We start from the raw sequence: 24,664 nt of genomic DNA on the forward strand, positions 1-24,664 counted from the left end.
AGGAAATTTACATCACAAAGGCAGAGAAAACATCCACATTTTCTCCAAAGTGGAGATTTGGTGCATATCTGTCTATTATGAAAGGTGCTAGAATTGGAGTACCAAAGCCATTCTAGAAGTTTGTATTTTTAAAAAACTTCTTTTTCCCTTTTTTCTTCAGTTCCAGGTAATTGTGGGCTGTATTTACATTTTATTTTTAAAGAGATTTTGTTTATTTATTTATTCATGAGAGACACACAGAGAGATGCAGGACTTGATCCCCAGGACCCCAGGATCACAACCCCAGCCAAAGACAGATGCTCCACCACTGAGCCACCGAAGTGCCCCTGTATTTACATTTTAAAGACTTATGATTTAGAAGAGACAAGAAGAATGCAAAAAATTTTTTGTTTGTTTTTTTTCCCCAGAGTTACAGGGCAATTGTGATTTAAAACTTACCTTTTATAAAGTAGAGGACAACTGTTTTAATATCCTGATCTTTCTTTCTTTCTTTTTTAATATCCTGATCTTTCATAATATCCATAAACATTTTGAGAGGAATAGGTGAAGTTTGGGGATTGGTAAAGAAAGATAGGTGGGCTTTCTTTGACTGGCTTCTGGAGTTGCATTTCTCGATTTGTAGAGATTTGTAAGACAAAGAGTTGTTTTTAATAATTCCTCTAAGAATTAGATTATAGCCTGGATATCAAAGGACTGATTTATCTTTTTAACTAAATTTGCTTCTTTTTATTAGGGAGGTTTTTAACTAAAATAAGAATCAAAAGATTTTTATCTTTGTAAAGCATCTTAACATTTTAAGCTTTAACAAAGCATTTTAACCCTTCTTTATTTATTTATTTTTTTTATTTTAACCCTTCTTTCTAGGTTCATAATTCAATGTAGGCTTCTAATTATCCCTGGATAATGGCCTTTTGCAGATCATTTGTAAGAGGGCCTAAGAGAAATTTTGGTCCTATTTCCTGTGAAGAGGGTTTGTGATAGTCATTCTTTTTAATCTATAAATTTAGTAGGATCTTTTCAAAGTGGAGGCTAAAGGGCTTTATAATCTAAAACACCTTGCTGCAGTCCAGGAGACATGAATTCTTTTGTAGTAGAGGGTCTAGGATATATCTGCAAAGGAGGTTGCATTGAAATGCCTGAAGCTGGCAGAGCCTGATTATCAATCCTTGGAAGTAGGAGCAAAGCAAGCCTTATTGCCAGTCTCAGATACTTTTGTTAAATTCATTTCCTGGCTTTGAGCATTTACATGAAGACATGTATACTTTGAACCTAGAGAACCTGAGTGCTCCCTGTAAATCTTATATGGAAAAGAAATTCTTAAGTCTAATTTCTGTGATTTTATCTTATCAAGGCAGTCTCTAAGACTAGCCATTATACTAATAAGACAAGTGAGAGCTCTCAATAAAGTATATTTTTCTTTTAAATATAGCCAATTTAGGGCAGCCTGGGTGGCTCAGTGGTTTAGCCCCTGCCTTCGGCCCAGGGCAATCCTGGAGACCCGGGATCGAGTCCCACGTCGGGCTCCCTGCATGGAGCCTGCTTCACCCTCTGCCTGTGTCTCTGCCTCTCTCTCTCTCTCTCTGTGTCTCTCATGAATAAATAAATAAAAATCTTTATTAAAAAATTTTTAAAATATATAGCCAATTTAAAGGTTCCATTGTCTGGCCATTAATGAGTAGGATCTATTAATAGCAAGATACATTCAAAAAGGGCAAGGGTTCTTTCTTTCCGGACCTGGCTGAGCAGGAGGCACCATCATGGGAGTCGACATCCGCCACAACAAGGACCGAAAGGTTTGGCGCAAGGAGCCCAAGAGCCAGGACATCTACCTGAGACTGTTGGTCAAGCTGTACAGGTGTCTGGCCAGACGAACCAACTCTACCTTTAACCAGGTTGTGTTGAAGAGGTTGTTCATGAGTCGCACCAACCGGCCACCTCTGTCCCTTTCCCGGATGATCCGGAAGATGAAACTGCCTGGCCGGGAAAACAAAACAGCTGTGGTTGTAGGGACTATAACGGATGATGTGCGTGTCCAGGAGGTGCCCAAGCTGAAGGTGTGTGCACTGCGCGTGAGTAGCCGTGCCCGGAGCCGCATCCTCAAAGCTGGAGGCAAGATCCTCACCTTCTATCAGTTGGCCCTGGACTCCCCCAAGGGCTGTGGCACCGTCTTACTCTCTGGTCCACGCAAGGGCCAAGAGGTGTACAGACACTTTGGCAAGGCCCCAGGAACCCCACACAGCCACACCAAACCCTACGTGAGATCCAAGGGCCGGAAGTTCGAGCGTGCCAGAGGCCTCAGGGCCAGCCGAGGCTACAAAAACTAACCCCAGATCCTGCCTTGTTATTAAAAAGATTTTGAATGCTTAAAAAAAAAAAAAAGGGGCAAGGGTGACCTGTCCCTGTGATCCAGAAGTTTACTCCCAAAATTAGTCTAAGAAACCAAAGACTGGAATGACTGGGTAGCTCAGTCAGTTAAGTGTCTGACTCCTGATTTTGGCTTAGGTCATGATCTCTGAGTCATGAGATCGAGCTCCACATTGGGCTCTGTGCTCAGGGTGAGTCTGCTTGTCCCTCTCCCTCTGCTCCTTCCCCTGCTCATGTTCTTTCTCTCTCTTTAAAATAAATAAATAAAATCTTTAAAAAAAAGAAAAAGAAAGCAAAGACCTTTGTTGCACAAACAGTAAGGATGGTGTGATGAAAACGGTATCTCCAATCTCCCACAAAATTGTGAGATGCTTCTAGTCACAGACCTACTAATCTGTGATATGGGGTGGGTGATACTGTAATGGGACTTTCCAGCACTAACAAACAACAAGGATTGAAATGACAAAGGTTCCTCTGGACTGGAACCTCTCAAGTCAAACACCTGGGGAGCCGACACAGCTGGACAGAGAGAATCTGAGTTCCATTCCCAGTCTGTTTAACTGACCACCAAGGTGTACCCTGGTAAGCACACTCTGGATGGTGGAGACCAAAGAGAGTGTTCTCAATGGTCATATATCCAAGCTTTTAGGACATAGAATAAGATGAAAGGAAAAATATTCACTCGTTAACAGTCTTGGCTAGGTCTTGGGTCTCTTAGAGACACACTATATCTAAGAAGGAGGTGCCACAGGGTTGGGGACTGGGCTGTTTTACAGTATACTCTGATGCATGGTTTTCTTGAGGTTGGCAGGTGACCTAGTGAAAATGTAACCCATTCTGTGACTGACTGATCCTGTCATGGGAGTCTTCTTGTGGTGAATGCTCTAATAGCTTTTATTTTATCTTATTTTAAAGATTGTATTTATTTATTTATTAGAAAGAAAAATCACAAGCGAGACAGAGAGGAAGAGGCAGAATTACCACTGAGCAGGAGCAATGTGGGGCTCGATCCCAGGACCTGAGATCATGACCTGAGCCAAAGGCAGACACTTAACTGACTGAGCCACCCAGGCACCCAATTCTAATAACTTTTAAGTGCTCAGCCCATGCCCACCAGTTTTGTGGCTTTGTCTTCTAAGATGTCCCTTTAGCAATAGGCTTTACCTGATGTGTGTACCAAATGATATAGACAAAAGAAAGCAAAGACCATCTCTGGGAGGAAATGGATCAGTAACCATATAGAGTATTCTATTTAAATTCCAGAATCACTATGCTCAAGGACAAATATTTCCCACAAAGATTTTCTCTCCTGCTAATCTAAATTTAGAAAGAGAGAAAAAGGACTCTTACCATCCTTATTCCATTGGACTCTACAGGCAGAGATTCTTTGAGGCTGACATGATAAGAAATCTCACTTTCTGCTGGCTGAATGTCAGATGTCCCAAGGCTCTCTTAACTGTGGCAGTGTCAGGGCAAGAGGTGTCCATCTAGTGAGTTAAAGTATCCTGCCGACTATGCCAACTGTTGGGGAGGAAGAATTTCTTCTACCCTCCCAGATCCTTCTAGCCGGATGAAAAATCAAATTCACATGAGACAGATTAACAGGAGAACATCAAATTTAAAACCTAAGGGGAATCTACACAGACAAGGAAATACCAAAGACAGTGAGGCAACCTGAGCCTTATTTAAGCTAAAGAGAGGAGTAGAAGCCTGAGGACACAAAGGGGAGGAAAACCAGTAGTGTGAAGGTGAAAGGAGATGTTTAGAAAACAAAGGTTGTCCTATTATGCAGATGAGTCCCCGAGGTAAGGAGGCATCTTTGTTAATAGCTCTCTTCCTGTTAAAGCAGGCTGTTGAGGGGGAGGTAAAGAGCTTTTCCTGATCCCCTGGGTTTGGATTGCTTTTAACTCAAAATAAGGTTCATGTCAAAGTGGCCCATCTTGGAGTGGCCTGCTCGTGGCTCCTAACGGAAAAAAGGAAGTTTTCTGACCTAAACCTGCTTGCCTGGTTGGAGAGATTCTGAGTGTAAGGTAGATCGCCTTGGTATCAACTTGTTTGGTTTTCTTTATCAATAAAATAAGCATTAAGTGCCTTCTTTGTGCCTGGTACCAGTTTCAGCCGAGAGGTTGCAGAAGAAGTTTAGGACACAGGCCCTAAGACACGGGCCTTGACACAGGCCCTGGAGGCAGATAAAGCAAATGCACACTGAAGGAGCAATGGTTGAGTGTGAAAAGGGCAAGGATGAACATGATGTGAGTTCAAAAGGAGGAACTGTCAGAGCAGTGGGAGAAAATGTCAAAATCAAAGTCTGGAAAGATGGAGTAGAGGGGAATGAGAGAGCAGGAAAAGAAACCAAGGGGCATGGTATGAAGTCTGAGGTCTAGGGGCCTGACCTGGGCTGCTGGTCATGGCAAGGCAAGGAAGAGAGAAACCTGAAAGATCCTTAAAGAAAAAGGTAATGTGATGATCAGTAGGGTAATAGGGATAAAGATAAAACGGGACTGGACTCTTCCCAGGGATGTTCTTTATCTTATACACTCAGTGCACAAGCAGTGATTGAAAGCCAGCTCAGTTGTAGATTGCAGAGCAGTGGGGGAGGCAGATAGTCACGTGTATATGTGTAGGAGAGAACACATAATTTTCCCTCCACCCTTCTGAGTTCTTGGCTGAGACCACCCATAATAAAGGACAGATGAACAAAAGAAAAACAAATACAAGTTTAGTAACATGTGCACCTCCTATGTACCTGAGAGAGACCTAGGAAAATAGAGAAGCTCCCCAAGATAGCCAAAGCTATCACCTTAAACACTATCTTCAGCTAAAGGCAAAAGATGCTTTAAAAAAAAAAAAAGATGTTGAGGGGGACAGTTATGGTAGGTCACCAAGCAAAGCACAGTAAACATGGGCATGGTTGTTGCGTAAATTTCAGTCCAGCCTTCTCCACCGATGAGAGCTGCTGGTGATTTAGAGTCATCCTCTTCTTCCTAGTCCAGAGACAGAGACACTGGCACACGTGGAGATTTCCCTTATAAATGTAAATTTCCCTGACAAAAAGAGTAACTTCTACTCAGTTTTCAGAGCTTCTCCTGTGTCTGCTGTTTCCAAAATAATCAGCTCAAAATAAGCCTTCTGCCAAAGAGACATATGGGATGTATATTATGCTCCCCTTCACCACCCCAAAATATGCCTCTGGCAGAAGGCTTATTTTGAGCTAATTATTTTGAGAAACTTCAGACACGGGAAAAGCTCTGAAAGAAGAGTAGATGTTATCCTTTTGTCAGGGAAATTTACGTTAAAAAGGGGGGCTGTACCAGGAAGAGAGCCATTACCAGAGACAGCTTTTTCATTAGAGAGACTTACCTGCTTGGGAAGGCGCACTTGGCTCTCAGTACATTTTCTTACCTCCCCGTGAATTGCCCTCCTCCACTTTGAAGCCTCAGAGCCCTGTTCCATTCCTTAGCTCCAGTTGTGTTTAAGACTCAATCACGTGGCTGCCTTGTAAGTCTCATATCTTTGTGGGTCTCTGGTCAGAAAGTAGATAATTTTTTAAAAAATTGTTTTTCCTATCAATCTGTCTTTTTGTTACAGTGGTGGTGGGGGGAATGTCTCAGCTAAGGACCTAGAAGCTTAGAGGGAAAATTATTTGTCCTTCCCTACAGGGGCATAATTTGTTATCCTTCATATGAATATAATATTAACTACACTAGTATAATAAAACTTTTGAAAGAAAACTATCAGAGTAGTATGATTAGAAAATAATAGTTAGAGGGGATCATATTATAAGAGAGTAGCCAGAGAACATTTTACTGAGAAGGTGACAATTAAGCCCAAGACCTATAGATAACGGGGTAGGTGAATGAGTGGAAATTGATTTCTGAGGAGGAGCAGGAACTGAGGGGCCAAGACAGGAATGTGCTTTCTATGTGTTGGGGGTTGAAAGAGGGACAAACGGAGGCATAGGGTGGTACAAGCACAAAATAAATCAAAGCCAGGACCAGTCCTACAAATAAGAGCTAGAACCAAGCACATTACCACTATGGAATCTACAGGGATTTTGTGGCTCATCAGCTGTATATTAGTGACACCTTCATAAAGACTGTGTAGCTCTGCTCACTGAAACCGTAGTTAATATAATTACTGTTTCTGTTTATTTCATTTTCCCCTTAAAATGAAGGCCCTATTAGTCAGAACACTTAGTCCTCTTCCTATTTTGAGGGAAAGTATGAGCAACTACCAAGATATCATTTCAATCTGTATTTTGTTAACATAGAGGAAGAGGATAGGAGGAGATGACAAAATGTGAATTATCCTTAGCAGAACAAACCTTTGGCAAAGTTGTCTTCACTAGGGTGACAGTAATCAAGGGCCCCTGGTGGGGGGATGGTTTGGGCTAAAGGAGGAAATGGTTGGGGAAAGAAAAACTTTCCAGAAGCTGAAATTGTGAATCAAAGGGCATAAATTGATAGGAGTGTTAAGATCCTAACGGAGCAATGAAGGAATAGATAGGCCTGGTTTTGGGCGGCTGGTGTTTGCCTGGGCGAGGGTAGATTCTGGGCATTTCCTGAATGCAGTGTGAGGGACAAGTCAAGGTGAAAAGAGAGATCGTCTTGGCGATCTTCTTGTTAGTTTCTTTCTTGCCTAGTCTTTACAGGAGACCCTCATGAACTAGTTTTGAAGTATGTGAATTCTCAAACCCTTAGCCACAGTCTAAGTATCTTATAGGGGAAGGAGTTGCAAGGTCTCTTTGTGCCAGGTGTCCTTACAACTAAATCAGTCACTCTCCCTGTTTCAAGGACTTGTCAATGTGCTTTGTCCTCAGCTAGCCCTGTGTTCCTCCATCAATCCCAAGACTCCGGGATTGTGACCTGAGCCAAAGGTAGATGCTTAACTGACTGAGCCACCCAGGTGCCCCTTTATCAAATGTTTAAATAGTTAGTACCTATTCTCCACAAACTGTTCCAGAAAATAGAAGAAGAACTTCTAAATCCATTCTGTGAAGTCAATAACATCCTGATACCAAAATCAGAAAAGACATCATAAAAAAGGGAACCAGAGGCCGATACCTCTGATGAATATAAATGCAAAAATCCTCAACAAAATACTAGCAAATAGAATCCAACAATACACTAAAAAAAAAAATCATTCACCATGATGAACTGGGATTTATTCCCAGGATGCAAGAGTAGTTCAGTATTCGAACATCAATCAATGTGATACATCACATCAGTAAAAGAAAGGATAGAAACCGTATGATCATTTCAATAGGTGTAGAAAGAGCATTTGACAAAGTACAACAACCATTGATGATAAAAGCCCTTAAAGGGAACATGCCTCAACATAATAAAAGCTATGTATGAAAAACCCACAGCAAACATTATCCTCAATGGGGAAAAACTGAGAGCTTATCCCCTAAGGTCAGGAATAAGACATAGATGTCCACTCTCACTTTTATTCAACAGAGCACTGGAAGTCCAAGCCATAGTAGTCAGACAACAAAAAAGAAATAAAAGGCATCCAAATTCATAATTAAGAAGTAAAACTTTTTTTTTTTTTTTTACAATTTAGTAAAATGAAATTTATTTTAAAAATGTTTTCAGGAAGCTGCAGAATGGCTAATGACTGTTTCTTGATAAGCCTGTAGTGTTAATTCTATATATGCTCCTTTCTGTGCTTCTGTTTTTGCAAAGACCTTAATTAAATGTAATCCCTCAGCAGCCTGCTCCTTGGCCTCCTGAGCAGACTGGCCATCTGGATGGAGGATGTGATATAGCTGGACCAAGCTGGTGGCATCATCGACTAGATCTCTCTGAATCTGGTCAATCAGTAAACCATCAATCTTTTTCTTATTTACAAAATACCAAGCCATTCCACCAAAGTGTCTTGTTGAACGTAAAAGGTCATACTTCCCATGTTTATCTATGTCTTCGTAGGTCTGATGATGAATTTTGATATATTCAGCAGAATCTGGCTCAAACTGGGCAACACAGAGATTGAGGACATCAACATGTCGGTCCTGGCTGTACATGTTCCTAAGATTTTCTTCCTTGAAAATTACTGGTGTTAAAACTCTACGGCCTTCTTTTGGAAAATAAATTTGTATCATCCTGTCCCGTTCTTCCCAAGAAGCTTTGCGTAGTGTGCCACTTGGTTCTCTGACAACAATAAAACGCTCCCGGTGTGGTATGCTATATGATATATCAGTAAATACGTATTTGGCTGTTTCTGTTCCTTCCAATATCTTATCTTCAGCTAACACATCATTTATTGGCACTCGTTCTTCCAGAACTGGTGGCATTTTTAATCGTACTTTAGCTGCCTCAATTGCTTTTCTTGTAGCCTCCTCCAACTGTGCCTGGGTCATTAGCTTATAGGTTGGTGGCTTCAGTTCTTGTATAGCTGGCTTAAAAACCTTCTGCAAATTCAAGCCTGTCATCTTGATGAGTAGATTTTGGACTTCCTCATCCATAAATGTAGGTATCTTGATCTCTGGACTACCAGATTCAATCAAGGAATCCCACCTCAAACACGGGTTTCCAGACTCCCTGTGTTCAGTCTCACGCCAGGACTTTGGCCTAGGCTGTCCCCGCTGCTTGAAATGCTTCCCCGGCACGGTTAGCCAGGTCTCAGCTCTGGTCCCAAGGTCCAGGGACCCTGCCCGGTCCTTCCGACCAAGCCTGCGCACCGCTCTGGGTCACGCTGCACTGCCCCTTCCCCACTGCGCCAGTGGTTCCCTCAAGGGCAGACTCGCTGGGTTGACCATGTCCCCTATGTGCAGCACGGCGCGCGCAGACATCCGAGCTCGGGCACTGCTGGCCCCCACAGACCCAGCCCCTACAAGGTGCAGGAGCCGGCAGGGCCTGCGCGCGCAGCTGGAAGAGCGGGCACGGAGGGAGGGGCAAGAAGTAAAACTTTCATGGGGTGCCTAGGTGGCTCAGTCAGTGGTTAAGTATCTGCCTTCAGGTCAGGTCATGATCCCAGGATCCTGAGATCAAGCCCTGTGTCTGGCTCCCTGCTCAGCGAGGAGTCGGCTTCTCCCTCTCTCTTTGCTCCCTTTCCCTCACTCATACTCTCTCTCTCAAATAAATAAAATCTTAAAAAAAAAAAAGTAAAACTTTTACTATTTGTAAGTGACATGATACTACATATAGAAAACCGTAAAGACTCCACCAAAAACCTACTAGAGCTGATAAATGATTTCAGTAAAGTCACAGGATAAAAAAATCGATGTACAGAAATCTGTTGCCGGCAGCCCTGGTGGCTCAGCGGTTTAGCGCCACCTTCAGTCCAGGGCGTGATCCTGGAGACCCGGGATCGAGTCCCATGTCCGGGTCCCTGCTTGGAGCTGGCTTCTCCCTCTGCCTGTGTCTCTGCCTCTCTATTTCTGTGTCTCTCATGAATAAATAAATAAAATCTTTAAAAAAAATCTGTTGCATTTCTGTACACTAATAATGAAGCAGCAGAAAGAGGAATTAAGAAAACAATCCCATTTACAATTACATAAAAATAAGATACCTAGAAATAAACCTCACCAAAGAGGTGAAAGACTGGTACTCTAAAAAGTGTAAAACATAGGTGAAAGAAATTGAAGTGTGATGCAGAGAAATGGAAAAACATTCCATGTTCATGGACTGGGAGAACAAATATTTTTAAAATGTTTATACAACCCAAAGCACTCCATAGATTTAATGCAATTCCTATCAAAATGCCAACAGCATTTTTCACAGAACTAGAACAGAAAATCCTAAAACTTATATGGAACTACCAAAGACTCTGACTAGCTGAAGCAGTTTTGAAAAAGACTAAAACTGGAGGCATCACAATTCCAGATTTTTTATTATTATTTATTTATTTATTCATGAGACAGAGAGGCAGAGACATAGGCAGAGGGAGAAGCAGGCTCCCTGTGGGAGCCAGATGAGGGAGTCAATCCCAGGACCCAGGGATCACAAACCTGAGCCAAAGGCAGACGCTTAACCACTGAGCTACCCAGATGCCCCACAATTCCAGATTTCGAGTTATGTTACAAAGCTGTAGTAATCAAAACAGTGTGGCACTGGCACAAAAATAGACACAGATCAATGGAACAGAATAGAAAACCCAGAAATAAACCCACAATTATATGATAAATCTTCAACAAAACTGGAAACAATATGCAGTGGGAAAAAGACTCTTCAAGAAATACTGTTGGCAAAACTGGACAGCTATATGCAGAAGAATGAAACTAGGCCACTTTCTCACACCATACACAAGAATAAACTCAAAATGGATTAATGACCTAAGTGTGAGACCTGAAATCATAAAAATCCTAGAAGAAAGCATAGGCAGTAATGCCTCTGACATCACCATAGCAACATGTTTCTAGATATGTGTTCCAAGGCCAGGGAAATAAAAGCAAAAATAAACTATTGGGATTGCATCAAAATAAAAAGCTTCTCCACAGCAAAGGAGATGATCAACAAAAATAAAAAGCAGCCTAGGGAATTGGAGAAGATATTTGCAAACGACATATCTGACAAAGGGTTAGTATCCAAAATATACAAGGCCACGTATACAACTCAATATGAAGAAAACCAAATGATCCAATTAAAAATGGGCAAAAGACATGAACAAACATTTCTTTTTTTTTTAATGCTTTAAATCGCTCAAGTTTTATTTTATTTTTTTTTAATTTTTTTAAAATTTTTATTTATTTATGATAGTCACAGAGAGAGAGAGAGAGGCAGAGACACAGGCAGAGGGAGAAGCAGGCTCCATGCACCGGGAGCCTGACGTGGGATTCGATCCCGGGTCTCCAGGATCGCGCCCTGGGCCAAAGGCAGGCGCTAAACCACTGCGCCACCCAGGGATCCCTATTTTTTTTAAATTTTTTTTTAAAATTTATTTATGATAGTCACAGAGAGAGAGAGAGAGAGGCAGAGACACAGGCAGAGGGAGAAGTAGGCTCCATGCACTGGGAGCCTGATGTGGGATTCGATCCCGGGTCTCCAGGATCGCGCCCTGGGCCAAAGGCAGGCGCCAAACCGCTGCGCCACCCAGGGATCCCCATGAACAAACATTTCTTAAAGAAGACGTACAGATAGCAAATGGACACATGAGAAGATGCTCAACATCACTAATCACCAAGAAAATCAAATCAAAAGCACAATGAGATATTACCTTACACCTGTCAGAATGGCTAAAATCAGTAAGACGAAAAACAACAAGTGTTGGTGAGTTTATGGAGAAAAAAGAACCCTTTTGCACTGTTGGTGAGAATGCATATTGGTACAGCCATTGTGGAAAACGATATGGAGACTCCTCAAAACATTAAGGAATCTACCCTACAATCCAGTAATTGCACCCCAAAATACAAAAACACTAGTTCAAATGGATACATGAACCCCTATGTTTATTGCAGCATTACTTGCAGTAGCCAAATTGTGGAAGCAGCCTATGTGTCCATCGATAGATGAGTGGATAAAGGAGAAGTGGTATATATATACAATGGAATATTATTCAGTCTAAAAACGAATGAAATCTTGCCATTTGCAATGACATGGATGTAGCTAAAGAGTATAATGCTGAGTGAAATAAGTCAGTCAGAGAAAGACAAATACCATATGATTTCACTCCTATGTGGAATTTAAGAAACAAAACGAATAAGCAAAGGTAAAAAGGAGACAGAGAGAGAGATAAACAAAAAGACTCTTTTTAAAAAAAAAAAAGATTTTATTTATTTATTCATGAGAGACACAGAGAGAGGCAGAGACATAGGCAGAGGGAGAAACAGGCTCCATGCAGGGAGACTGATGTGGGACTCGATCCCGGAACTCCAGGATCATGCCCTGGGCTGAAGGCAGACACTCAACCGCCAAGCCACCCAGGCATCCCAAACCACGAGACTCTTAACTATAGGGAACAAACTGAAGGCTGCCAGGGGGTAGAGTGAAATAGGTGATGGGGAGTAAGGAGGGCACTTGTCATGATAAGTACAGCATCCTGTGTATGGGATTGTTGAGTCACTATCTTGTACACTTGAAAGTGATACGACACTGTATGTTAACCAGATTGAGACTAAAATTTTAAAAGTCAGAACAAAATATAGTACAACTGAATCAGGGCTGTTCCAGAGGTTTCTAGAACTTTAGAAAATATCACACAAGTAATGAAATACAGCTTTTTATCCCAACAATAGCAGATGGATAATCAATACTAAAATTAAAGGACATAAATTGAATAAGGCACTGCAGCGTAACAAAAAGAGGAGGAAGATATGGCTCCTGTCTGCAAGGAACTTGCATTGTAATCAGATTGTGACTGTCTTGCACCCATTTTTTTTTAAAGATTTTATTTATTTATTCATGAGAGAGAGAGAGAGAGAGAGGCAGAGACACAGGCAGAGGGAGAAGCAGGCTCCATGCAGGGAGCCCGACGCGGGACTCGATTCCGGGACCCCAGGACCACACCCTGGGCCAAAGGCAGGCGCCGAACCGCTGAGCCACCCAGGGATCCCCATGTCTTGCACCCATTTGTATGTACTTTTCACTCAGGATTTATGAACGGAAAGTTGTCATTCTTTTCTAAAATAAGTTCTTGTCCTTCACTAGTTCTTTTACATTAAGGGAAAATACCAAAGACGTTGGGTTCAGACTTCTCTAGAAATGGGAGTACTGCATTATATGAGAAAGGAAAAAGAAAAAGAAAAAGAGAATACTCTCTTGTATCTGCCTATAGCTTTTAGCTCTAGACCAAGATTTCTCAAGTTCGGTATTATTGCACTATTTGTGGCCAGACATTTCTGTCCTGTGGGTGCCTCTCCTATGAATTGTGGGATAGTTAGCTGCATCCCTGGCTTCTACCCCTAGGTGTAAGTAGGACCCATCTCCAGCTGTGACAACCAAAAATGTCTCTGGACATTACTAAATGACCCCTAGGAACAGAATTGCTCCCTCCATTACGAATCACTGTTCTGGCAACTGCCGGAATGCTTTGTCTATAGTGCCGGGGCACTTTTTGCAAAAATGACAAGGCTAAGATCTTGAATTTCCAATTTATGAATTTGGGGTAGCTACCTCAATAAGAGAGATGTCTTCTCTCTAAGAATAAACCAGGGGTGTATTTCTGTTGTTTATTATTTTTTTTATGAAAAGTGGAGGGTCGAGGAGCCTTGGGTGGCTCAGTCAGTTAAGCATCTTCTGCCTTCCGCTCAGGTGGTGATCTCAGGATCCTGGGGTGGAGCCCCATGTCAGGCTCTCTGCTCAGCAGGAAGTCTGCTTCTGCCTCTGCCCCTCACCCACTCTTGTGTGTCCGCGCTCTCTCTCTCTCTCTCTCTCAAGTAAATAAATTAAATCTTAAAAAACAAAAAAGAAAAAAGACAAGTGGAGTGTCAGAGACCCCACTAGACACATGCTAGATTGACTGAGTGGCAACTACCTCATCACTTTCTCAAATCCTTAGGCTCTTAGCAGTGGAATGAGGTACAGAGTGTCATTGGTAGTGATTTATCTTGAAGCACATTTCTTCTGGTTTTCCTGTTGGTCTTGGTTTTGCCCATCTGTGGTGCTCCTAAGGCGCAGAGCACAGGGGCACCCCAAATTACACATGTAGTTCTATCCATCATGCATGGATGTCTCAACAGCTCTATGTGCATTACAGGTAATCCACTGAGATTTATCCAGGACTTACTATGAAGACCCGGTGCTTGACCCTCTGTAGGAAAATCAGGACAATTCCGTGTGTACACCTTAACCTGTAGTGGAGTCAGGAGGTCTCCTAGTCAGTTGCAGACCCAACAGGAAGAAGTAAACCTTGCACGGGGACAGTACTTCAGCTACTAATCCACTGTCTCAGCCTGAGGAAGGAAGACTGCCCCTTCTTCCCCAGCAAGAGCTCAGCCAGTGAGAAACAGTTACAACTCAGGCTGTGAATGAGAAGCCACTATATTTCCAGCTCCCAGATTCCTCCAGTGGACTTTTTGTTTCTAAAGGCCTTCCTACCTTCCTCCTTCACTCTGTAAAGGAGCAGCCCTCTCCTTTGCTCTCTGGACTTGTCTGTGGTTTTACCATAGCTTGCTTGTTCCAGATTGTAATGCTTTGCTATTCGCCCTCTACCCCCTAAAAAACTTTTCTTCTTCTTTTTTTTTTTTTTGGTGGTAAAATGAGTGGCAGTGTTATTCCTAAGGTAAGCATTTGTCAAACTAAGAAGAAATCACTCCTTTCCCCCCCCAGATTCATCAGTACCTTCCTTCATTTTTCCAAAACCCTGGAGTGTTGCCCTCATCTCAGTCGGAAGCCTATAATAATATAATACAATAATTAGGTAAATCCAGAAATCTTCAAAATTGCAAGCTAAATTACAGACGCATGCCACGCAAGCCTTTATTTCTCCTAGCCAAGCAATGAAAAACGTAGAGTGCTTCGGTGAACACTTGCTTTCCAAAACTTCTTCCTCCTCTTCCCCCATGGCCTTTGTTGAAAAGAGATCCACGAGGGAAAATTGCATGGCTCTGTATTTGCATGTAAACCTGGTTTGGTGGGTGGGGCTCAGAAAATTATCGGGAAAGAAAAGAGCCTCATTGGAGACCACGCTCCTTCCCCACGGTGCTCATCTGCACGCGTCCTACTGTTGGCACGTCCTACTGTTGGCATGACGCCCGGCAGCGCTTGGTTTAGGTGAGCCGAGGGGGTGGGCCGAGCTGCCTGCGCTGACGACGCAGCAGGCTGCCCCTGTGCCCGCTGCTCTGAGCGGCCTTGGTCCGTGCCATCGGCCCCCGCGTGGCTGATCCCTCAGGCTTCAATTCCATCATCCTCGGCAGCCCCCACGACTGGCATCACCTGCTGTGTGATCCCGTATAGCGGACGTCTTGACCATAAGCCCCGATGTGCTTTCTCCTAGTGCACCCACTCTGGGAGAGCGTGGACCTGGTCCCGGTGGGTGAGCGCCAGTCGCCCATCAACATCCGGTGGAGGGACAGCGTCTTCGATCCTGCCTTAAAACCACTCACCATCTCTTACGACCCGACCACCTGCCTCCATGTCTGGAATAACGGGTACTCTTTCCTCGTGGAATTTGAAGATTCTACAGATAAATCAGGTGAGAGCCAGACTGGTGGTCTTGTCTGGAGTTCAAGACATCGTGTCAGCATCAGCACAGGCCATACCACACCGCCTCCATGGGAATGTGGACCTCTTTGAGCAGTGGCATGGGACTCTTTGCATTTACTTTTTTAACATTTGAAAAAAAAAAATCCCTCCTAGTTTTTACGTCTGCCTGTCGTCTGTCTGCCTGTCGCCGAAACACAACGTGTCAGCACCCTCCTAGTTTTTATAAACATTTTCTTCTAGTAAAGGTAGTATTTATTAATAAGTATGTATATTGCTATGTATAGATAGGAGATAGGTTTTGAAATTAGAGCTTTGCCTGAAATTTGTATGTATTGAATATGTACTAATTTTCTCTGATTACTGACTTTACAAGATATTTTTACATTAAATAGTACTACTATTTAGATGTAAGTGAGCAGTTGCAATACCTTTGAAATGGGGCAAAAAGAATATTCATGTGTGCATGAAGTTAAAGTCTTGACAACTAGTTCTACACAGAAAAATAAAAACTCACAATCTGTTAATTTTGTTGATTAAAAGGTGTTACCTAGTTTATCAGAAACACAATTTAAAAGAGATTTTCAAACCCAAATATTATATTGCTTTTGAATTTTCTCTGGTTTTCGATTACCCAGGTATAAACTAATCTGAATGATTTCTTAGTTTATCCTAGAGTTTATCTCTGTGTCTATTGAACACAGAATGTGATTAATTTCATGTAGGGTTCCTTTTTCTTTTTCTTCTTTTTTTCAAGCCAAATTTGATGGCATCAAGTAGTCTTAGTCTGAAATGATTATTATTTGAAATAGTATATCTTAAAGAGTAGTTGTCAACCAGTGGCAGTTTTGCCCCCTCTTCCTCCCCTAGGACTGGGGGTACTTGGCAATATGTGTAGGCATTTTCAGTTGTCACACTTGCAGGGGTGGGATGGGGTGGGGTGGGGTAGTGGTGTGACTGACATCTTGTAGGTGAAAGTCAAACTGCTGAGGAAAAACTACAGTACATGGGACAGTACTCACCAAGAGTTACCCAGCCTCAAATATCATTAGAGCTGAGATTGACAAACCTTTTAGGAAATTAGTTTTCTCTTATGAATATGAGAAGACTAGCCTGTGAAAGTATGAATGCATGAAGTCAAAAGTGTAACCTCACGCATAAATAGAAGTGTTCCCTCCTGTATCTATCCTGGCTCTAGGATTCTCAAGTGCATCTTGGTTGTCTTTGCATTTTTCTAGTGATGCTCTGATACTTAGACACGGCCCTCTGGCTCAGCCCCAAACAGACTGCTCCTCCCATGGGAATTATTTCCTTTTCCTCTCAGATTTACTAGTATCTTTCCTAATTTTTCCAAAACCCTTTGGTATGCCCCCATCTCAACTGGAAGCCTATAATATTACATTACATATAAGAATTCCAGGAACCTTCAGAACAGCAACCTAAATTCCTACAATCCAGATGACCATCTTGCATGATGATGAGCTTCCCTTGTCACTGTCGAGTTCTACCATTACTCCTACCAACTAGACTAGTGGGCAGACCTAGTCTGTAAACACCAACTCTCATACGTGTACTCGGGATGAGCAGTAATCCTCTCAAGTCTAAATAATGCTCTCTAGGTCCCTGGCAACCTTCTTTTTTTCCTTCTGAGGATCCTAAATGTTGGTCAGTCTTCTATTGACCTTGCCAGTAGAGACTGTGTGTTTCCAATATATGATTGCTTCACTGAGTTGGAAATTATGGGAAGTTGTTCAGTAAGTTTCTTAACCAAGTAAGTTAATCTCCAGATCATTCAAAGCAAATAGCTTTCTGTTTTATTTTTCAGACTCAAGAATTCTTATCTAACCATTTGCTTGGTCAATCTCAGGTAGAAAACAAATGACCTGCATTTTCCTCATAATAACTCATAAGATACCCCCCAACACAACTAACTAAATCATTCCTTGATGTTACCTTTCCTAGGTGTGTCAGTGTCACACTGTTTTTACAAAATATACAAGAAAAATTGTAGAGAGGCTTCTAATTTTCCACTTGTTTTGTTAGGAAAGACCAAAATAGGTAACCCCTTTTTATTATGCTTTAATAATCATTTTCTTTAAGATACCATTAACCTTTGATAAGTACCTAACTTTCTCTATCTCTTTCTTTTTCCACATTTCAGTGACTGCCTGCTATTTCCTGCTTATTCTTCATTGCTATTTCTCCATGCTGTTGCAAAATAATTCATAGCATTCAAAGAGGAAGAAAGAGTGAATGAACATAAAACATAAAGAAAAAGAGAGCAAAGACTTCCTAGAAACGAAGAAAGGCAAGAACCAATTCTAACTCTAGAAAAGAAAGGAGCTAATAAATATCAATGTCTATAAATTTTTTAAAAGTTAGGAAATGCTGCTGCAGTGTGCTTTACAAAGACTCGGGATAAAGTATGCAAGGAAAGGGTTTGGGGAAGGTATGTGACAAAAAGGCAACATACCAAACCTTATGGGATGCAGCAAAAGTAGTGCTTAGAGGGAAATTAGACATGAAAATGTCTATATTGGTGAAGAAGAAATTTCTCAAATCAATAACCTAGCTTTAAGGATAGAAGAAGAGCAAACTAAACCCAAAGCAAACACAAAGAAGGGCATAATAAAGAACAGAGCACAAATCAGTGAAGTCAAAAGTTGGTTCTCCAGAAAGATCAACAAACCCGATAAACTTTTAGATAGGTGGACCAAGGAAAACAAATAAAACTCAAATTACTAGAATCAGAAATGAAAGAGGGACATCACCACCAACCTTACAGAAATTAAAAGGAAAATAAGAGAAGGTATGTGAGCATCTCATACCACTGCCCTTCGCTGGGTATTGTTTTGTTATTTGGCTCCCCTGAGTAGGACACAGTTCAATTTTTTTAATGAGTGTATGTGAGGGATAGAAAATATTGTGGGGAAGGACACTAAATTATGCCTGGGCTTGAAGCGCATGAATGATCTCTAATTTCACCTCCTCTCAAAGTACTCTCTCTCATTGGCTATGTCACCAGGCCTCAAAGAGAGGAAGAAATGAGTCCTGTTGTTCTCCTATGGGTGCTTTCTGCCACATCTTAGGTCACTTAACACTTTTATAGGGCATCACTGGTAAACCCAGGAAGCATGCTTCCACAGACATTTGAAGTTCTCCTTCCTAATTTTGGTCCTGCCTTTACTTTTTTATAGAAAACAATGTAATGATTTTTAGCAAATTTATAGCATAGGACAGTCCAATTTTTTAAATATTTCCATTACCCCAGAACATTTCATGTCCATTTCCTTGCATTTAGTTGGATTTGTATGGGGCTTGTGTACCGCCTTTTCCTTCATCATCCCTTCCTCTGCTAGCTCCTTCACCTCCACATTAAAAGCAAAATAAGGGAGTGAACACTACGTAGATTGTTCACCATAGGCCCAGTGCTAGGCTGGGTATTTTATATTTGTTATCTAATTTTTTACAAGTTTAATCCTTGCTCATCTTAGAAAATTGAAAGAACAAAGTGTCAACAACCTCAAATAAGTATATATTTGTTTGATATGTCTTATGACTACTCTACTTTCTAATTTACTACCTTCTGTCTCCCCTCTGTGCCTGTTTCTTGCTGACTCCACTTCACCCCTCTCACTTCTGCCCCACCTGACCCCACCCTTTTCCTCACTCTTGCTGAGGAAACCAGTGATACTTCAATTAGCAAACCCAACAGACAGTTGGCAGTCTGCTTCTTTAGTTCCTGGTTTCATTGCTGATCTTCTAAGTGCCAGGCACTTGCCAGGTGTTCAGAATGGAAAGAGGAAGAAGGGATGGTTGCTGTCTTTAGGGAGCTTATAGCATGGTGGGGAGACATCCCCTTGAAGAGACAATACTAATGCAGAATGCTAAATGCCATTAGGGAAGTGTTCAAGTGGGGTCTGGTGGGAGAAGGCTTCCTGGCAGAGGTGACACCTGGGCAGTCCATGAGGAGGTGGAAGTTCAAGGCAGTGCCATGCTTGTATTAGGTCTTACTCTGTAAAGAGCAAGAAGGAAGAAACAAGCAAGTCCTGAGGTAGGCAGGAGGTGGTACATGGAGAGTTCTGCACACCATGCCCAGAGATGGGGAATCTGATGCAGCTTACCTGGGTACTCTCGCTCTGGGTCTCACACTGGGCTGTGGTTGAGGTATCTTAACTTAGGACAAGAACTTCAATTTCATGAAACAGATCAGATTAAATATTTGCCAAAGTCAAGCTCACAATATGGAGCTGGCATAGAAAAACAAGTTTTTGGAAGATAATTAATTTTTTATTTCAGCGTGCCTCCTATTAATTTAGTGAATCATATGGTATTATTCTCTGTACCTCCCCTGCCCTTCAAAAAAAAGTGGTCATTGGTGTCTTTGCTCACCTTTTTGAAAACTTTTTTTTTTAAGGAGAAATTATGTAAAATATTTTCAAAAGGCAGTAAGATAGCAGACTAGTGCATGACATATCCAGTGTATTTGGTCCTTGGGATTGCTGTAGTCATACATAAAATTCAACTAATGATGCAAGAAACTCTAAAGATCACTAAGATAGATGAGATGGGTGGGCTTTATGCTGATGTATTGGTTTAACCATGGACAGACATCACCAGGGTTGGATTAGACGGAAGAAAGGAGGAACTAATTAATATGTGTTAGCAAATTCAAGAAAAAAAAAATCAGCACAACCCAAAGCCCGAAGAAGGGTGATTTTAAAATCTCATTTTTTTTCTCAATATTTTGCATTTAATGTATTGATTTCACTAGTTTAGAAAACTCTAAACAGAAGGTACGTATTATCCAACATGGTGAGGCCAGTGGTAGAGTGTGGATGACTCAGATTGTTCACTTTGTTCAAAGAGAGATAGGCGATAATTTTTCACTTGTAAATTTTTTATTCCATTTCAATGAAAGGGAGAGAAACACTAGTATCTTCCAAAATTGAAAAGCAAGGGGCACCTGGCTGGCTTAGTTGGTAGAGCAACCAACTCTTGATCTCAGGGTCGTGAGTTGGAGCCCCACATTGGGTGCAGAGTTTACTTAAGAAAAAAAAAGTATCAGTGTATAAAAAAGAAAGGGCATGTCTTTTGTCCCCATATTTCAGTTTTATGAGTTTTTTTTTTAAGATTTTATTTATTTATTAGAGAGAGAGAGAGAGAGAGAGGCAGAGATACAGGCAAGGGGAGAAACAGGCTCCATGCAGGGAGCCTGACGTGGGACTTGATCCTGGGTCTCCAGGATCAGGCCCTGGGCTGAAGGCGGCGCTAAACCGCCGAGCCACCAGGGCTGCCCAGTTTTAGGAGTTTGGATTGGATAAATATGCTAAGAGAAATTTGCATTTTATTGCACTTAAAAAATGGGTACAGTAACTCAAGGTCAAGATCATGTTCTAGGAAGAGAACTCCCTCATCTTCTAGGCACAGGCAATCAAGAAGCAGATCAAGAGGGAGATCACATTCTAAGTCAAGGAGTAGGTGATGATTCAAAAGTCCAAGACAGAGAAGATCTCATTCCAGAGAGAGAAGTAGAAGGTCAAGGAGCACCCCAAAAGCCAGGGACAAAAAGAAAGAAGATCAAGAAAAGGACCGTTCCAAAACACCACCAAAAAGTTATAGCACAGCCAGACATTCCAGAAGTACAAGCAGAGAGAGACAACAGTGAAGTATGAGTGGCACAAGATCTCCTAAAAAGCCTGGGTCGCCTAAAAGGAAAGTATCTTTCTCATCATCCCCTAGGAGACAAAAAGGAGAAGAAGAAAGAAAAAGACAAAGAAAGAAGCAGAGATGAAGGAGAAAAATCAACAAGAAAGAAGAAGAAAAGGAAAGATAGGGAAAAGGATGATCAGGAATGAAAAATCAGAGAGTGACAAAGATGTAAAAGTCACATGGCATTAGGATGAGGAGGAACAAGGGAATGACAGCAAGAAAGAGAGAAAAGAAGAAACCAATAGAACCAAGTTCCCCTAAAACAAAAGAATGTTCTGTGGGAAAGCGAACTGGTGATTCACTAAGAGAATCCAAAGTGAATGGAGATGATCATCTTGAAGAAGACATGATTGTGAGTGGCCAAATATTGCCTTCTTGGGGGAGCCAACTGGATTCATGCACCAGTGCCGTTGCTTTGTGTGATTTCTTAATGCTGCATTTGTTCGTCTCAAACCTAGATGAATACAGCTCTGAGTTATAATGGTTACATAGCTGATACTGATATTAGCTATTTACATTGTAAAGCTTGTGGAAAATGATTCAGGAGTAACCAGTTCTTGACAGGGTGAAATCTGATTGTGTAACCAAGCGGTTTTACTATTCTGGTGCTGCTTCATAACAAAACAAATGCTTCGTGTATCTACAGAATGCATAGATGGTTTATGTTGTATGATCTCCTTATATTAAGTTCAATTATCATATTTCTAGAATTTGACTCATTGCAGTGATAGAGCCATATAGGAAATGCACTGATTCCATGTTAATTGTGGCGGGAATATCCTAAATGTTATTAAAATCCTCCAACATGATGGATCTACTTACGGTCTTGTTTGCTGACATGACAAATTAGCATTACTATAGTTACATCAGAAAATGAACATTTGAAAGAGATCATCCTTTAAGTCTTGTGGTCAAATTGTGGTTTTTGTTTAACTTTAAAAGCTTATACATGCGTTCACATTTTTGGATGGCCTACTAGCCTTTAATTATAGAAACAAGATTTCAAATGAAACTGTCTTTGGTGGTAAGTAAATAGCATAATTTGAAGTAGAGTTGTAGGGCAACCCAGGTGGCTCAGCGGTTCAGCCCAGAGTCTGATCCTGGAGACCTAGGATCGAGTCCCGTCAGGCTCCCTGCATGGAGCCTGCTTGTGTCTCTGCCTCTCTCTGTCTCTGTGTCTCTCATGAATAAATAAATAAAAAGGCTAAAAAAAAATGTATTCTGAAGTAGAGTTGTATATGTTTTCATTAAGGTGTTTGGAATTTTTTTTTCTTGAAATAATTTATTTCACCTCTGCATCAGTGAAAGCCATCTGCCTACGCTGAGTCCATCTGTAAAAGAAAGTTATCTCTTGCCCTGATTTTCAGTTTTCCATCCTTTTATTAATTTGTTGTCATCTCAGTGTTGCAAAAAGGAGGTAGTACATTTTAAATTGACCTTCATTAAGCTTTTAAAATAAGACAGATCTACTTTATACTTTTTATTTGATCTCAAGCATAAAACCAATGAATTTGTTAGTATTACTGCCATAGTAATCTAATCCATACAGTGATCCCACGTGAAATGCAAAATAGTTAGGCAACTGTTTTCTTAGTTACAGGAGTTTCAAGCTTCACTTTTGTGCGGTAAAAAATACAGTAAGGCTACAGTCTGCCATGTTGATGTACAGTTTCTAAAAATGTTTTACAAGACTTTGATAATAAAACCCTTACACTATTTCATGTCCCTGTAAAAAAAAAAGTGGGCTCAGTAAATATAGAATATAAAAATAAGTCAAGAATTGGCTTTTAATGGTTGTAGGTAGCTTGGAGTGTAGTTAAATCTCAGTGTCTTTCAGAGTACAGGTTGTGTCCTGATCCATGTATTGACTTTGTGGAAATCAAGTTTATATACACTTGTATCTAATCCAGTGCACTCCACTTACGACAGTTCATATAGAAGGTCCACCCAAAGATCTGGCCTTTGCCCCACATCCCTCCATGGTGTGAAAAACTGTCCCCTGAATTGTTGGATGTGCCATTTCAGTTATCAAGGGAGGACCCCTGGAGGACAACTACCGACTGAAGCAATTCCATTTTCACTGGGGGGCCATCGATGCTTGGGGCTCTGAGCATACTGTGGACAGCAAATGTTACCCGGCAGAGGTATGTTGAGCAGCTTGGGAGCAGTGACAACTGTGAAGTGGGGATAGTGCTGAGTTTTTGTTTTTTTGTTTTTTGTTTTTTTTTATAGTGCTGAGTTTTTAAGACAGTCTCAGGAACAATCAGGTGATTCCGATAAATGCAAAATAGCTCCCTCGGGCATATTTGATTATTCCCAGTTTATACGTGTAAAAATGATAATCTACTCTCATCTCAAATGATAGAGCAGAAGTGAACCTTCAGATCCTAAAATGGGGAGGGAGCACCTGGGTGGCTCAGCAGTTGAGCATCTGCCTTTGGCTCAGGGTGTAATCCTGGGGTCCTGGGATCAAGTTCCACATCGGGCTCCCTGCAAGGAGCCTGCCTCCCTCTGTCTATGTCTCTGCCTCTCTCTGTGTGTTTCTCATGAATAAATAAATAAAATCTTTAAAAAAAAAAAGAGATCCTAAAACAGTGGGGCACCTGGATGGCCCAATGGTTAAGCTACTGCCTTTGGCTCAGGTCATGATTCTGGGGTCCTGGGATCCAGCCCTGCGTCGGGTTCCCTGCTCAGCAGAGAACCTGCATCTCCTCTCTCTCTCTGCCTCTCCTACCCCCTGCTTGTGTTTTCTCTCTCTCTCTTGCTCTCTGTGTCAAATAAATAATTAAAATATTTTTTTAAAAAAAAGATCCTAAAACAATCCTTCTAGAATTCTAAGCTAGGCTCAAATTAAAGCCTGAAGTTATAACCAAGGCAACAATGCAGGGCCACCAGGTTGAATTAATCCAAGTGAGAATTGGTAGCAGCCTAAATGAAGGCTGTGGCGATAAAATTAGAGAAAAAGAGCAAGATTTAACAAGCATTTCTGAAATAAAAGCAACAGAACTTGGAGGCAAGGTCCATTTCAGGAGAGACGAACAAGTGAACTGTGACCTTGAGGGTATATTTGGGAAACTGGGTGATGATGCATTTATGAATGATGGACAAGAAATAATTTGTAGGGAGGAATAGGAAATGCAAAGGGAAATAGAGGGATCCCTGGGTGGCGCAGCGGTTTGGCGCCTGCCTTTGGCCCAGGGCGGATCCTGGAGACCCGGGATCGAATCCCACATCAGGCTTCCGGTGCATGGAGCCTGCTTGTGTCCCTGCCTCTCTCTCTCTCTGTGTGTGTGACTATCATAAATAAATAAAAATTTAAAAAAAAAAAGGGAAATAGAATTTCTTCTTACAATTTTCCCCTTAATTTAGTTTTAAATGATACCTTAAAAAGAAACACGTGTGGGGACGCCTGGGTGGATCAGCGGTTGGGCGCCTGCCTTTGGCTGATCCAGGTCGTGATCCTGGAATCTGGGATCAAGTCCCACATTGGGCTCCCTGTGAAGGGCCTG

The 24,664-nt window shown here is 41.6% G+C and overlaps 3 protein-coding genes and 1 pseudogene across 8 annotated transcripts in view; 3 read left to right on the forward strand and 1 right to left on the reverse strand.

The window, feature by feature from the left end:
• Positions 1 to 24,664, forward strand: part of CA5B (carbonic anhydrase 5B) — a 133,890-nt gene that overhangs the window by 97,743 nt on the left and 11,483 nt on the right. For 5 of the 6 annotated variants that reach the window (XM_025437170.3, XM_025437164.3, XM_025437178.2 and 2 more), the window contains 2 exons: positions 15,238 to 15,435; positions 23,181 to 23,299. In XM_025437170.3, the coding sequence (XP_025292955.1) occupies positions 15,238 to 15,435; positions 23,181 to 23,299 (317 nt within the window). The remainder of the gene's footprint in view (positions 1 to 15,237; positions 15,436 to 23,180; positions 23,300 to 24,664) is intronic. The other variant, XM_025437202.3, reaches the window with a different exon arrangement.
• On the forward strand, positions 1,703 to 2,379 carry LOC112653245 (ribosomal protein L18-like). The gene has a single exon (XM_025437220.3). The coding sequence runs from the start codon at positions 1,758 to 1,760 to the stop codon at positions 2,322 to 2,324; it is 567 nt and encodes a 188-aa protein (XP_025293005.1). The 5' UTR covers positions 1,703 to 1,757; the 3' UTR covers positions 2,325 to 2,379.
• On the reverse strand, positions 7,934 to 15,148 carry LOC112651783 (28S ribosomal protein S22, mitochondrial-like). Its single transcript, XM_049107587.1, has 2 exons — positions 15,042 to 15,148; positions 7,934 to 9,050 (listed from the first exon to the last, which is right to left on the reverse strand). Exons 1-2 carry the CDS (start codon positions 15,146 to 15,148, stop codon positions 7,958 to 7,960), a joined length of 1,200 nt encoding a protein of 399 aa, XP_048963544.1. The 3' UTR covers positions 7,934 to 7,957.
• LOC125754707 (serine/arginine-rich splicing factor 11-like) lies at positions 20,638 to 22,374 on the forward strand (annotated as a pseudogene).

The sequence above is a fragment of the Canis lupus genome, chromosome X, assembly GCF_003254725.2.
Source record: "Canis lupus dingo isolate Sandy chromosome X, ASM325472v2, whole genome shotgun sequence".
NCBI classification, from domain to species: Eukaryota; Metazoa; Chordata; class Mammalia; order Carnivora; family Canidae; genus Canis; species Canis lupus.

Excerpts from the sequence above, each read along its gene's own strand:
- LOC112651783 (XM_049107587.1), bottom strand. The coding sequence starts at position 15,148 with ATGATGGAATTGAAGCCTGAGGGATCAGCCACGCGGGGGCCGATGGCA. Across the intron at positions 9,051-15,041 it reads CTGCTGCGTCGTCAGCGCAG|AGCGGTGCGCAGGCTTGGTC; the intron begins GCAGCTCGGCCC and ends AGCGTGACCCAG.
- LOC112653245 (XM_025437220.3), top strand. The coding sequence starts at position 1,758 with ATGGGAGTCGACATCCGCCACAACAAGGACCGAAAGGTTTGGCGCAAG.